This window comes from Pagrus pagrus (genome assembly GCF_965226575.1).
Source record: "Pagrus pagrus genome assembly, chromosome: 14".
Taxonomy (NCBI): domain Eukaryota; kingdom Metazoa; phylum Chordata; class Actinopteri; order Spariformes; family Sparidae; genus Pagrus; species Pagrus pagrus.
Genome location: NC_140198.1, coordinates 26,719,083 through 26,735,394, shown reverse-complemented (window position 1 = coordinate 26,735,394; position 16,312 = coordinate 26,719,083). Strand labels below are relative to the sequence as shown.

Here is a 16,312-nt window from a genome sequence, read left to right as displayed (position 1 = left end):
CTCTGCTGCTCTAGGGCTGCTCTGCCTTGAGCAACTCTGGACAGAAAGCTTTACTAGTTGGCAGATACTGGTCGCTTTGTAGCTAAAGTAAGCACCAACTCCTGTTTAATGTACCGTTAGTTGCCGTTAGCTGGTAAGCTCGGTAAGCGGTCCTATTCACTGAGTCAGGCTGTGATGCCAGGAGCCAAACATGGCAAGAACACAACCTCAGCACTGTATTTACTGTCATTAAACTGGCCTCCTTCTTCTCGGAGACTGTGTTACTTCTCGGTCCGACCATGTTCACTGGAAGCTGCCGGTCCAGAGAGAGGTGGTTAGGGGGATTTTTACGAGAAACACATAACTATGCCGAAGCAAATAACAGTCCATCAGCCGTTTCAGGGGCATTTAGAGGCTAACACAGTGGTCCTTCAAAATCAATATCATATTATAGTCATATCATGAGGGTCTGGTGATGAAAACTACATGTGTCAGGAGGAACAAGAAATACATAGTACAAACATAGCAAGAACCTCAACAGAAACTAAATGAGAATAAAAAAACTGATTATGTGAATATCATCATGAATGATTTTTAGAACCTCTTTTACATTTTCTTGGTGCTGGCTGTACTCTCCTTTCAACAGCTGCAGAACTGACAGGGATTCACTCAGTGCCTTGCTCAAGGACACGTCAGCAGGGTGCAATACCTATTTTGCAGTACTTTTGGCATAACGCTCTGAAACATTCTGATCAAAACTATATGATGTGGACTGTGTTGTCTGCTCAGTTGTTTGCTACACTTCAGGGCTGGGTAAAATATCCTATACATCACATTATAACATATTACTCTAAGTCAAACTACCTCAGCGCGTGCAGTAAGACGATTTGCAGCAAAAACTTCTACAAACTAGGTGCATTTGTGTGTGGTGAGAGAGCTGGAGAGATATGTGTGTGGGTGTTTGCTGTACAACGAAAGTCGAGATAAAAGCATCTGCATGGAGCTGAAAACGGTAGTTAGATTAAAGAAAGAAACTCAAACACGTCATGGCAGGAGAGTTAGCCGACATGAGCAAGATGTGACATGCTGAAAAAGAAGCATTGTGTCAGAGCTCATAAATCAGTAAAGATGAATTGACTGTCCTTTGTTGCAGACAAAGAGACTCTTCGCTGTCCTCTAAAAAAGAGTATAGAAGAATGAAGAATAGAAGAATAGAGTACAATATAGAATATTGTATTTCTAACTTAGGTTGATACAGTGCATTACACTGTATTTGATTACATTTTTCAGTGGTGTTCTGTAAAGCCAGTTGCAGACCTGCAGAAATGAGGCCTGTGTGTGTTCTGTTAGATACAGCATATAAGAAAGAGTAAAAACAAAAGCTGCCACACAGTAAAACCCACAGAGATGGTCAGAAAGTGAGCCCAGTCAGTGTGTGCACACCTGCACTGTTACTATGACGACCAAGGTGGCAGCACATTATTATACATACAGTACGCAGGATCAGATTTGAGTCCTTGTCATTAAGATTATGATTTGAAAAACAATCAACTTTGCCTGCAGTCGTAAATAGACTCAGTTGGTGTAGAAAATATTCAGACTGAAAAGTTCATCAAACATTTCAATTACAGTATTTCAGCATCTGACTGCATCTGAGGCTTCTCAGCTGAGCCAGCTGAAACAGAGGTAAACCTTGTTAAAAGCATATTATGTAACATTTTCACATTAAGCTACAAAAAGATCTTTGGTTGTGTATTTACATTATTATTTTAAATGTTTCCAACAATGTTCAAACCCAGAGAAACCTGTTATTTTATTCAAGGTATCTGCATTTCATATGGTCACCTGATGCTATAACTGGCAGGAAAACACAGATGATACATAAGAGAGAGGAAGGAATTCAGCAAACGTGACTAAATGTAATAATTAAACTTTAATACATTGCCTCATCATGAACATTTCTGCCTGAGTCACCATCAGATACACTTCAATTGGCAATAGTGACAGTAACAATGAAGACAACAATTCCCATGATCCCATGTCTTTTGTTTTAATTATTTTGAATAAGAAACCCCTAGCTGCAGAAGTTACATACTGTGCATTTAAGGAAAGACATAACTAATGTGGTTACTGACAACATTTTAATAACAGACTTATGGTTTTAATGTGCTGAGAGCTGAGGCATTAAATAAAAGTGTTGTCCATTGTGAAACAGAGCAGACCTAACTGTCACTTTTTCTTCTTCTGTTCTCAATACAAACAGACACAGTTACCGACGCTACTTTAGTATCCAAAGAGCCAGATATTTCCCTCAGGAGTTGCTGGAGACCAAAAGCAGACCTTAAAGAGTGAATATTGAACTAACATCATGAATGATAAGATTTCTCAGTAATTAAATATTAAATATATTAAATGCATTTTAAAAAAGAATATTATTATATAAGTAGCTGTTTGCTATCAAGCTCGCCTAGAGGGTAATAATATGTCAACGTTGTGTTCACAACTTGTTTCCGCTGCCCCCCACTGGCCAAAAAGAAATTAAAGGTTTGCAGGTTTAAGCTTTCCAAAGGAACTAAAATCTTCAGACTCAAGATAACAATGTGTAATGGCTGAATATCCAGTCAATTTACTCAGATTGTCAACATCAATTATTCCAAACACAGAGTACACAGACGAAGAGCTAAATCACATAAAGGAAGAAAAGACAAAGAATCAATCAGGGGACAAGTGTCCTATAGTCAGAATGGACAACAATACGAGGATAAGACCAAGGCTGAAAAATACTAGAATTTCCTTTTCCCTTCCCTTTGGAACTGGCAGATGTAGGTCTTGTGTAATACTGTGTGTAAAGTCTACAGTCCACGTTCTGTTGCTTACCTGGATGAGGTCTCGGGCGAGCAGCTCCGTCTCCCCAGCAGGAATGCTGTCGTCCAAGACCTCCCATCGTTCCCCCAGGCGAAACTCCATGACATAATGCTGGATAGGTGCTGTGTGATTGGCAGGCGGGATCCAGGTGAGCAGGACTCCTTGCTGCGTGCGATTGGCTGTGAGGCACCGTGGTGGGGTAAGCAGCACCAATGGTTCAGGGGTACTTATAGGAAATACTGGAAGAGCACATTAGGGTCGAGAATGCGTGTGAGTTATATATTCACTAGTTCTACCATCTTGATAGATAAGAGCAGCCCAGTCAGGTACTTTGCCCTTGCATCATGCCCAGCCCCTTTCTGGGTGAAAGCAGACCCTCTAATTTGACTGGTGGTCAAATCATGTTGCTCGTCAGCAAACAATCATATTGTGTTGTTGTTGATCTACAGTATGATTGGCATCATTGCATGAAAAATTTAAGAAATGGGGGAAAGTGAGCTAACCTGATCACAACTACCTTATTGATATCCAGATAATGTATTTCGGTCATTAAGACACTTTATTTTGTGTTTTGAAATCCGTCCAGTGTTACTGTAAACCAATTACATTGCTGTGGCGAGCCAGAACCGCTGTCTCTATTTAGATATTTGTTTGTGTTTATTACGTGACCTTAACAAGCTGAGAGGAGAAAGCAGGTTGGTTTTAGGTCCACTTCTGTTACTTTATTCTGTTTAAAAGCCTCATTATTAGAATGCAGGTCAATCTATGTGAATTATTAACGTTAAAATACCCTCGGCTGCCAGTGATCTTTCCAGTAGACACTAGACAAATTCCATTCTAAAAGCAGGTGTTTTATGGACGGCCATAGTTTCACCCACACAAAGACTCTTTTCTAATTCTAATTCACTTTGATCAGGCACGATGGTCACTCAGGTCATTCACTCAATAACGTCATTAACTAACCTGTTATGAAGTGTTTAACCAAGGAAGAACACTTATTGACTGGCAAGCTCCCACAATTTACCATTTTCCTCCTCTCTGCAGCCGGCCTGAAGCCATAGATCTCTAATATTACTGTCCTTTGGGGAAGTTAGAAAAAGTGTAAACTGTGGTGTTTTTTATTTTTTGTTGAGCAAAACGCAACACTGCAGCTTTTGAGGCATGGTGCTACTTGCTTTTTTTAAATTTTGCGCCGGAAATTTCACAATGTTTGTCTTCACCCAAATGGGGGTGTGGTCATTCTGGTGAAAAGAAAGTGACACACAGTGTGCCTGCTCTCATCTATACCAGTGAATCAGTCCCCCCTTACACTTTGGCACTGACATGTATCTTAACTAGACTGCGACTCGATGTGATAAAGCCTTTTTTTCTCCTTTTTTTTTTACCAAACTCATCTCCATCATTAAATTCACTTGTGTGTTTCCCATTTCTTTATTTCTCAGTCCTTGCATTCTGTAACATTATTTCATGAACATTTCATCTTGCTAGCTCATATTCCAGCCACAGCTATCCTGACAGTCCATATGGCCAGTATGCTGTACTGCTGTCCTATCTCCCCGTCTTCCTGGTCGCATCTGTATGCTAAAGTTTATAGGCACTGAACTCATTCTGCATTCACACCACACACACAGTTTCCATCTGACCACCTGTGCTCATGGTTTGGTTGAAAGATTTTCAAGTCCTTGCCATTGTCCTCGTTCACTAGATTAAGTGGGTGTTCCCATTAAAAAATGTAAGCAGTTAACTCTAGATGGTATCTAGTGTATTATCTACTACTGTTTTATTTTACTTTAGGACAATGCCCTAATAGATATGTCAGGATATCTGACTTGTAAACGAATGGAGGAAGGCTTTGATAAAAAGGACAACAAGCAGCCCCTGTCTGAATACTTCGTTGATCCTACTCCTTGGCTGACACAGGCGATGATAAAGCATGAATATAGTTATCCCAATTTTCAGTACATCACTTATCTTTATTAATAATCTGTGACGGCTTCATTTCTACTGAATAAATGTCACTGTAGTCAACCAAAGTCCAGTTTAGGCTTTTACCAAGTAGCTTTTACATAGTTGTTCTGATAATATGTTGATTCTAGTAAAAACTGAGTTGTCTTCTTAAATGTTACATTTCAATATGCATATGATACAACATAACAGGGTGTTGTCAACAGTACCTTAACAAGCTGTAGAAAATAGAAGGTTTAGCTGGCGACTGTTGATTTCACAACCACTAATGAAAACTGTTGGCAGTAAATTTACTTTGCTGTAGTTAATTAACAACAATGTTGTAAGTTGGAGCAAAATAAGGAATCTTGACTGTTGGGTGTTTGATAGATTCTTTCTCTGAACACTGGTGTGTGCACATTTTGGTCAAAGAGTTTTGTGGAAGACAGAACACTCTGAGCTGTGTGTGGGCTGCTGTTAATTAAAATACCAACAGAGTGTCAAGTCTTTTTGTAGCTCATAGTCTCGATATAGATCGAGGTAATCACCTTACATTCATGTCAGAAAGGTAGCAACAAGGGAGCTCAGCAGTTGTCATGTCAATGGTCACCAATCAGTAAAATGGCACTTTTTAATCTCCTGATTATATATGAAAGAGTAATCTCGTATACCATTTTAATAAACATCTTCATAAATAAGAGCTTAACTGTTTAAGTTCAAGTTTACTGCTGACTGGTTAAAACATGCAGAACCCAAGGAGGTCGTCTACTGCCTGTAGTTGGGGTGTTGTGTTATACTGATATTGATGATCATAGCTAAACATGAAATATTGATATCATGTATTGATATAAACGTTAACTTGTCATACTTTTAAATTCTATTATTATTATTGTTTGGCCTTTTTCATGGCTTTATTTCTGATAGTGCAGGCGAAGATAGACAGGAAACAGGATGAGAGAGAGGAGGGAAGACATGCAGCAAAGGGCCACAGGTCACATTTGAACCCTGGCTCCACTGTGACAAGGACAAGCCTCTGTACATGTGCAGCACGCTCTACTAACTGACCAGGGCGCACAAACTTGTCAGACTTTATTTACAGCACAGAACTGCCTAAAATCATTGCTCTACCACTGTAGCGCTAAGGCTATTCAGAAAGTTAGTAAATTGTTAAAGAGGTGGACTTTTTTCATGGCCTATTTTTATATTTATATTAACCTGAGCACTTTACATAGCTGTCCAACATTGTTCTTCCTGGTTCAGTGACACATTTTTCATATGGAAATGTTAAAGGTTTAATGTTAATGAATCAAAGAGAATCAGAAAAATACTTAAATATGAAAAAGACGCAGATATAGAAGTGTTTCTGGATGGCTTTTGTTCCAAGTAACAGGCTTTCTGCTCATTTCAGTTGCATGCCTCCCTTTGTTCCAGTCAAGCAGCACTGACTATACTCACCTAGTGTGTTCACAGTGACAACCTCGCTGAAGGGGCCTGTGCCAAGCTTGTTTTGGGCCAGGACGCTGAACTGGTATGTTGTCTCTGGCTCCAAGCCGGGCACCACCATCCAGTCGTGGCCTCCAGGCACGGGTATGGAGAGCCAATCATGTGGACCTAAATGCTCCCTCTTCAGCCTGCACAGGAGTCAGGATGAGAGGTGAGTGGACAGACAGGAATGATTTGAAAAAAGATCATGGGAGTGCCTTCACTTTTTTGTTTTCAATCGAGGTAAAAGTCGACCTTATGTTGATGGTACAAAAAAGAAAAAAGGTTTAAGTCTGTACAAAGACACAACCTGAAGTTACATCTATTTTAAATCACACAGTTCAGTAGATTACAATATTACATAATGTCAAGTTCATTCTGCAACAATTCTGCTTTCAGCATTGATCCAATAACACATAGTTGTAAAATTTCTTCCATTAGTTTTTCACGCCATTCACAACACTTGATGGTAAAAGCCCATGCTGCGCTCAGCTTTGCAGTTTGCTGTTTGCCCATGCCACACATTCAGCGTTGACCACACCTCAACCAAATAAAGCAAAAAATGTACATACAGCTGCAACACTCGTGCTGTAAATATAAATATTTCTAATGAAATCCTGGCAATTTTTGCTTCTACTCTCATGTCAACTATGAGTTAACAGTATGCCTGTTGGAAGCTGGGTTGTGAGTTTTGCCCAATTAGAGCACATTGGATAGACAAACAATCATTGTGTCCTATTCAGATACAATGATTGTGTCAATGCGATATTTATATGATATATTCACAGTATTGTATTACTGTACAATACGGCAACAGTGTTTATACTGTATGTACCATACAATTTCAACCTATTTCAATACAAAAAAAACCCCAAAAACCTAAATGTAACAAAAAAAAAAGGAAATGATTCTTTACTATTTTATACATTTTTGTAAAATGGCCTCGTGAGGCCAAAATATACAACTATTTTGCTTGTTGTGTGTATATCATCTAGGTGTGAAGAATCCAATTTGAAAAGAGAACATGGATTTGAGTGCAGTGTTTCATTTTGTGGAGTTTTGAGGACTGGGAAAAATTGTAAGACTGATATTGGGAATAATACCCTGCAGTATTTTAGACAATATTTAAAAAAAAAAAAAAAAAAAATGGACAGGATTTGGAAAGCTACTTCACATCCACAGCATGAACAAAACACTGACGTTTAAAAGCACTTTTTAACCAACAGCGGCACTTTGGAGTCATGGACCATCGGAGATATGTCCTTGAGATGGATGCTTGCCAAGGCTGCTCTGCTCACATCGCTCACTGTTGTTTTCTGTCAGAGTATCATTGATTAAAGCTGCTGTCTGTTTTTGTTTTTTGTATATATTTGTGCCGCTCTGCGGTTTCCTCACTGTTTTAATAAAGCATGATGGGTTATAATAAAAAGCGTTGAACCTAAGGATTGGTTCAACAGTTATATTGTTGTTTAAAAAAGATATTTTCTTGAAATCCTCAGTTGCATACAGGATGGTGTTAAATGTTGTAAACAATCTCCTTTCCTGCTATGAAACAATCCATAACACCGTTGAGATCAGAGCTGGTCACACACAACATGAAATGGAACACAGAGCCCAGCAGGTTAGTTTCTTGTTGACTGTCTCCTTTGTTTCCAGTGCTTATACTACTGACTTACAGTGGATCAAAACTGATGAGTAACGATTTAAATATGTAAGGATGCTTATTCATAACTTTGTGTTATGGCCTATACCATGGTGCTGTACTACCACACTTAATAAAGCAGTTCATACAGTATTTAGTTTGTATATGAGCAGCGCAGCAGAATGTTAAAGCTCTTTTTCTTTTTTTAAATTTTACTTTTTGCATGTGCTCATGAGCAGTGGTGCTGCATGTTAGGAAGCTTGAAGTTGCCACAAGGATCTTTCATTTTTTTTGTTGACCATGGCTTTTTTTGCTTATGTAGGTCATTTAGAGGTATCAGTATTAAATTGAAACTGTTCCATAACCAGTTACAAGTTCCTCATGGTAGGTTTAAGTAAGAGACGAGAGCTTGAGCTGGACTGTTAAGAGTGAAACCCAACTGTAGTCAATACTGTAATTCTCTAGCAGGGTCACTTTGAGATGCCTGACAATGATAATACCTCACTGCTGTGACAAGCCTGCTAAAACTGCACAAGTGTGTCGCCTATATGTGAACAGATAACAACCAAGAAAGCAGCCTTTCTGCTAAAAGAAATCGAACTCCACAGTTAAAGAACCAGCTGAACAAAAAACTGTACACCGTCTACAGGATACTGTCACACTCACATGTATTAAATATTTCTTGCTGGATTCCTTATTTACTGGATTAGCGGCTACATCTTCAACTCTTACAGAGGATCAACTAGCACTGAGAGTACAGTTGGCAGCAATGTAAAATATCATGACAGCATCCTGTAAACATAGTATGTATATAGTTTTCACTGCTCTGTTCTTGATCATTTTTCATAGTAGCATTGTCACTATACTGGAATCTGTAACTTGGATTCGATACCTTGAAAATTTGACGCATTGAGAGCATAAAACTTTGGATTTTTTGTTTAAAAGTGCAGTTAATTTAATTCTGTCCAGAGTCAGAAGAGTAGGGGGAGGCCAGCCTATGTGGGCACAGCAGCAGTGGATCTGTTAACTCGCTGTCAGAGTGAGAAAGCACAGCCGGTACCTGCATTTCCATACTGCAGAAAATGAGAATTGAAACAGTTTCAAATATTCAGGATGGGTATATATATATTTTTTTATTTCTGAAAATGTATTTATCATAGCTTTGCTGATATCCACCAATCGTTTTGTTGGGCCATTTTTTCACACCTATCAGCCAAAATGCAGATGGCTTGTTTGTAGACCTGGATTTTTCTACACTTTGATATGTATTAAACTCTCACATCCCAACCAGCAAGACGACAACCAGAGAAACACCTACACCTATACTATACACTATATTCTACACATTTTCACAAATTAACAAGTGAAAAAACTACAGTATCATTAAGATTACACTAGTCATAGCTAAAACCCCAAGAAATTAAATAAAGGAGATATTTAAACTCAGGCCTTTTACCCAGTCAAGCAGCGGCAAAGCAGCAGCAGCAGCAGTAGCAGGACAGACAACTTTGGGTCATGTTCAGTTTAGTTGCAACTGTTTTTATCCGTTCCTCCATTAATTCCAAGATTAGAGATGAAAACTCACTCACACTGGATCTCCATGTTTTTCCATCTCTACGTTTTCACAACTGTTCTGAACACAACCCTGGAAAAGACATTTTTTAGAAACAACAGAGGAAGTATCGGAGAAGAAGAAAAAGCAGGAAGCAAAGCATGCAGGGATGACTCACACATGGCCGTACCAGACTGAGAATGTCTGCGGGAAGCCTCCGTCATAGGCTGCCTCCCAGGACACATTGGCCCAGATGGAGGACGCCACCACATGGACACTGGTGGGGGCGTGGGGGCTTGTGCCTGTAGGGAGGGAGGCAGCGAGAAAGGTGTTGTTAAAAGGGCACATGAGTCACTGAGTAGCCTTGCTGTGATACAGTACATTCATTTTACTTGTCAAATACATTTAGTGTGAGCTGGACCCACTAATGTGTTTTAAACAGCCAGCAACCCAGTAAAAAACCAACAACGACTGAAAAAACAGAGAAGAAAGAAACATTTGCGGCTGCGTTAATAATTTAATCTTGAAAAATGGTCAAGAGCCCGAAATCAGTTTTTTGTGTAGGTGTTACCTGCCAAACACAATTGATTAATGTAAGTAAAAGTAAAAGTGCTAAGAACCATTTTTCTTCCAAAATTCTTAATATGCAGTTTTCCTCATTTCCAGTTCTACTGTTTAGGCTCTGTCCTGGAGCCAAAGCTACAGGAAACCATCAGGAGCTGGTTCAATCCCTGACTGGCTCACATCCAAAGAGAAAGTGCAGTGCTCAGCAAGGACCAAGATGGACTACAGGGCAGTGAGGGCATTTATCAGAGGCTTTCAAATAATTTAGAAGTTCAACATTTTATTATTAATTCTAGAAGATCATTTTACTCTAGGAGAGCTTGCAGTGTGGTGTCTGAACTGTGAAGAGTTGACAGGTGCCACAGTAAAACCATGAGTACTACCAATCCTGTCGCCTGTGTTGCTACACAGCTAAGCATCTGTTCCAAACAGGTTTCCTCTCGGAGACTCAACTTTGTTTATCAAGAAAAAAACATTATCCATCACCGAGCAGCACCACTTTTTGGTGAGCCTGCAACATCAATTACTGCAGCTGTCAAAGAGAATCTGATGGAGTTGAGGCTGATCAGCCACAACATAAACCCAGATTGTTGAAGTGGTCGTTTGTAGAAGAGTGGGTGGTGTTACGTTCAGGGCGGGTGCAGGAGATGCATGTGTGTGTTTGTGTACATGTTGTGTACCTATGACTTGGACGTGCGTGCTGGCAGTGATGCTCGTGGCAACGTTGGTGGCGACACACTCCCACTCCCCGTGGTCCTCCTTTGTGAGTGACTTGAACTGTAAGCTGCCTCGGGGCAGAATATTGTGCTTGCTTTTACTGGGCTTGCCTACCTGCAGTCCAGCCAGCCATGAAGACACAGTCAACCAATGAGAGAGAGGCAGAGAGAGGTGCACCATTGGTTGGGACATGTAAATCAAACTTTTCAGCTTTTGAAGGACATACAAGGCCACACATACAGTAGGGACAGTTTACCAGCTCTCATCTACTACAATAATATTACTTTTGGCATCAGACATCAAATTACACAGAATGATGAATTATGAATTTCATAAGGGGGGGGCAAAAACAATAGCTAATCACACACAGTAGTCAATGGGCATGATTAAACATGCCTCACAATTAAGCAAACAATTGAGAGAATCTAATATGTTCCCTTGATTACATATTTTATAGGCATCATTAAAATGTGATTAAAATCACTAAAATGACACACAGTTGTTGGAGTAATGAAAAATCTGAGCACCCACTACAGACACAGGATTCAGAGAGGAAGATTTCTCAATGGAAAACACTCAGTGTGACATTAAACAGCATGAAGTAGTGAATAAAAAACAGCCTCACACAGAAAACATGGCAGCTAAATTACACACGGAGGTGCGCTTACCTTCCTCCACGTGATGTTGGGAAAGGGGTCTCCGTCCGCCTCACAGGGGATGACAAGTTCTCTCCCAGCCTCCTGCCGGTACTCCCCTCCAGGAACCACTGAGAATTTGGGCGGGTCCTGCAGAGGGTGAAACAGCCATGAGCTGCTGAGGCCTCCTGGATGCCTCACAGCTGTTGTGCTATTTTGGGCTAATCTAAATGCACAGTGAGTGTGGGAGTACCTTTAGCACCAGGGGAGCGGGAGGGGACCATCCCATGGAACCCAGGGCATTGTAAGGCATGCAGGTATAGGTGCCGAGAGAGTCCTCTGTCACCTCTGCAACACGGATGCTCCCGTCTTCCATTTGGCTCCAACCAGGGTACTGTGGACGGACGTCACGGATTGTTTGTCAGGAAGAGTAATGTTTTGCTAAACCGACAATATCAAATGAATGTTTTCGCTCAAATGAATGACAGAGAAACAGGCTGAAAAACAACAGAATGAGGTGAAAAAGAAATGACGCAGTCGTTACCAGCCTGAGGTAAAGTGAGCGGAACCAAAGCTGCACACCAGCTCACCTTATCTATCCGGAGAGGGAGGCCATCTTTCTTCCACTTAACCAGAGTTACAGGGGGGTTGGCATCTACAGGACAGCGGATGAAGCCTGGCAGACTAATGGCCACGTAGATGACTGATGGCATATTTACCACACGGGCAGGATCTGATGAAAAACACGGAGAGAGAAAACTGAGTGATGAAACATTTCATTGTAGCTCAGGAAACCTGGTGGCTGGTGATTGTGATAGCTGTGTAGAGAAGACTGGGAACTCACAGTTTCTGGGAAGTGGTCTCCTCATAAAATGATAAATTACACTACACTATCGTACTGTGCTTAAAACGGCCCCCCTTTCCCCCAGAGTGGTATAATAAGAAGGTTTTCTGCAATATTCTGTGGGTTTTAAAAACTTATAAACTTTCTTTGTTTGTAACACTGATGTCTTAATCAAAGTAAATACCTAAAACTGCTGCAGCCGGAGGGAGCTATTAAAACAGTAATCTGAACTCACATCCGTCTGACCCAGTGGCTTTTAATGTAGCACTCAAGGACCACAAGGGTCATGCAACTATTATGTCCACGTACTGTTTTTTTTGTTGTTTTTTTTTGTTTTTTACAAAATCAGTGTGTCCCCACGTAGATAGATGCTATTTACTGCTCCGTGACTGACATAAACATGTTTGTCACTGTATATCCTGTTGTTTTCATAATAAATAAAGCTATTGTCACATTTAGTTATAGACAGCGCATAAAACAACCTCATTACATCACACTAAACCTGACCTGCCTCTCCTCCATCGTTCTAATCAGATCAGCTCTGATATGTTTCATTACTATATTTGCTCCACAGTAGTGGCTATCCTTTTACGTTTTCCCCTCTGTATTTTAAGTCTTAAATAAGTGGGATCTGATATGGTCGAGCTTTACCCTCAGGGCAAGAAGAAAGGAAGTCCATCTGGTAGAAAAAGGGGGCTGAGAGCAGGGAAGGGAAGGGAGGAGGGGTTCTGAAAGTTCTCCTTCCTAAATCCTGAATTCTGAGGAGGGGAGAGAGCAGTATGGCGCTTAAATGAGGTCAAGGAGGAGAGCTTCAAAGTAGGCACAGGGTGATAAGCAGGAGAAATGGTGTGAGGGAGAGGAAGAGGAGGAGGAAGAGGAGGAGGAGGAGGGGTGGGCGCTATCAGCAGAGCAATAGAGGAAGGACGAGCGAGGCTGAGCCCGAGCGTGGGAATGAGAACAGGTGAGGGAGAAAGAGAGAGAGAGACTGGATGACGTAAGGTAGAGAGGAGCTGGTGGAGGAGAGAGGAGGATGAGGCGGTGTGAGTGTGAACACAATAAAGCTGGCAAAAGGCAGCGAAAGGCATTCATCTGGCACCACAAAGGGGAGATGAGATGAGATGAGAGTGAGCCAGTGAATGAGTGAGCGAATGAGTGCGTGACACGGTGCGGTAGTGGGATTGACCTACAGGGAGAGATCGATTGACCGCACTGTTGCCAGAACAACTTTGTACTACAACCAATGTCCTCCGAAGTCCTAACCGCTGGCCCCGGCGGCGCTGTGCCACAAAAAGCCCAGAGGAGCGCCGCCACCAGCACCACAGACAAGAATATCAGCCAAGTTTCTAAATATAGCCCTCAGACAGCGCTATCGCTCACAACACGCTGGTTCCCACTGCAAGATGCTTTAGGGAAGTTATTCACTGGCAGGCATTTGAGGGGGAAAGACAGAGGGAGGACAGACAGAAAGGAGACTGTGGGAGAGAGATTTAAACAAAATGAGGCAGAGGAGAGGGAAAGGGCATGAAACAAATGGAGAAGAGCGAATGTCGAGGATTGAGAGAAAGAGATAAAGAGAGGAAGAGGGAACAAAAGGAACAGATGAGAATAAGAGGAAAGAAAAGGACAGAGAGAGAGAGAGAGAGAGAGCCCTCTGCAGTCTGACAGAGAAAAGTCCCTGGTCTTACAGCGATGATGTAATCCCCCCTCTCACTTCTCCCTCCCTCTCACAACTGGTGTTGCCTGCCTCTGCTCGTCACACACACACGCACACACTCACACACACACACACACACACACACACACCACAATCTAATGTACAGCCATCAAAGGAGGCAGGAGCGCGAGGGAATGCAAAATGTCTGTTGCCTTGACTACTGGCAGTGGCCGGTCACCGGTCGACGCAGCTAAAATCTGAGAACTGGTCCTGCCTCCGCCTGTCTGCTCTGAACGAGAGCCAGATGCTTCCCCAAAGTGACAAATTCACCAGGCGTCATCTTCCTGGAGCTCTGAGTGACTGATGGACCGAGTGAGTGTTTTATGGGAGGAGAGAATAAGGAGGCGGCAACCCATGATGAAGACAGAGGGAGGGAGAGATGTGTCGGTGTGCATATGAATATATATACATAAATGAGTGCAAATGAGAAATGAAGCGAGAGAGAAGGGAGAGGCAGGGGAGAGGGAGGCGGCAGGAGGGAGAAAGTAAACATATGCAAAATAGAAAAGTGTATTTGGGAAAGCAAATGGGTGTTTGGTGGGATTAGGTGTTTGGCTGGGAGGTGGAACAGTGTTAGCCCGGGGACTAGTGGAGTGCTCAAATCGATTCCACAGTGCAGAGGATGGAAGGACCAAGTGCATTTTCCACCTAAATAAGACGGTTTCTGGACATGCAGCTCTACAGCAGAGTCAGATTTGACACTCCTGCTACAGAGAACTTCCATAAGCCTTTGTTTATCACCAGGGTCCCTTCTAAACATAGTATACAGATAGGGATTAGTCATCTCACACATCATGCTGCTGAGCTACTACTCCATTACAGGACAGTCATGCAGCGATGTAGAAAGCACATGGACCAAAACACCACATTAAGAAGTGTTAAATGTTAGAGTATGTCCTACTTTCTTCAGCAGAAGCCTCTTGATTTTGTGGCAGAGTTATTATTGGAGCTGTTGAAGTTTATTTTGAAGTCTAACTATTTAATGTTTGATGGAAGTTTTGTATACAGCTCCAGTGGCCAGGCTTGGGAGGCAGGCTGCACTAAATCATGCTAATTTCTCTCCGGAGCACTGAGAACACTTAAACCTAAACTGTTCATCAAGATACAAATCGTTTTCTCAGGATACTTTTTCAGCCAAAGTCTAAAGGCCAATCCACAAAGAAAGTGTTTTGATGTAATCATTTGCTCATCTCACAGAACAGATACACTTCTATTCTATCAAATGTATTAATCTACTCGCGGTCTGAGACGTGTCATGTGTCATGACAGTTTTTTTTTGTTCCGGTGCGCTTATTGAAGCAACATCACTACAGGAGGCTGATAAATGACACAAATCTGTTGTGACCTCACAGTATAAACTAGGGCTGCACAATACATCGAAATTTGATATTGATAAAGGTAAATTGTGTCATTATAAATGAAGCATTGTGATGATAAAGAAGTGCCCAGGACTACAAGTCATACTCTCCAGAAGGAAGGGAACATGCTTGTTTGGTACAGACCCCAGCAAAAATCACATAATCATTTTTTCAGCCACTCTGTTTTCTGCACGTCTTTCAGCCCTCGTATAAAAGGTATCTGCAACGACTGATCCCGGGTACTAAAGGGGTTTGAGCTTTCTGGTTTCACTGTAGGCAAATTAACTTTATTTTATTTAGGAATTAAATAAAAAACTAAGTTAAAATAAAAACATTACAGATACTGTTACTGTATATTTACATGCATTTCCACAACTGCAATGATATTTGTGTATCTAATGACAAAACTGATGAGGTCATAAAGCGCCTGCAACACTTTCCATGCACCTTGAAAATAGGTGAAGTTGTGCCAGAAACCCCAACTGTGCATTGACAGTACAACATAACAGCATAAATAGCATGTTAATAGTTATTGTAATGGTCTTACTAAGGTCAGTATTGTAAAAAAGTCATACTTTTACTAAAAGTAAAGATTATGTAAAAATATTACTTTAGTAAAAGTGAATGTCACGTATCTCGTATAAAATGTACTTAAAGTGACTAAGAGGAACTTTCAGGTTTTGTTGATTCTAGTGGCCCCTCTAAGCAAAAACAGCACAACACCAGTGCCTGCTGTTGTAAAGATCTTTGCTAGCGCGTGCCCGGCAGCACGTGCATTTGTTTTGGAAGCGAGTGACAGAGCGACCGCAGGTAATGTATTTATATGTTATTTTATCAAAAGTACAAGTAGAAGTGAATTATACATATATTAATATATTTATGTGTTGTATAATAGTTCGACCAGTTATTGCCCTTACTGAATATTGGATCCAATATTCAACATTTTTCGTGTTTTTTCCCCCTTAATATGCCAATAAAGTAAATTAATTTAAAAATGCACTACTTAGGCTCTGATG

At 41.1% G+C, this 16,312-nt stretch overlaps 1 protein-coding gene across 4 annotated transcripts in view; it reads right to left on the bottom strand.

Moving 5' to 3' along the window:
- Positions 1–16,312, bottom strand: part of LOC311269995 (protein turtle homolog B-like) — a 146,268-nt gene that overhangs the window by 39,796 nt on the left and 90,160 nt on the right. For 2 of the 4 annotated variants that reach the window (XM_084374593.1, XM_084374595.1), the window contains exons 8-14: positions 11,971–12,113; positions 11,634–11,774; positions 11,414–11,530; positions 10,709–10,859; positions 9,643–9,766; positions 6,244–6,419; positions 2,857–3,083 (exon numbers count right to left, since the gene is read on the bottom strand). In XM_084374593.1, the coding sequence (XP_084230719.1) occupies positions 2,857–3,083; positions 6,244–6,419; positions 9,643–9,766; positions 10,709–10,859; positions 11,414–11,530; positions 11,634–11,774; positions 11,971–12,113 (1,079 nt within the window). The remainder of the gene's footprint in view (positions 1–2,856; positions 3,084–6,243; positions 6,420–9,642; positions 9,767–10,708; positions 10,860–11,413; positions 11,531–11,633; positions 11,775–11,970; positions 12,114–16,312) is intronic. The other 2 variants (XM_084374594.1, XM_084374596.1) reach the window with 1 other exon arrangement.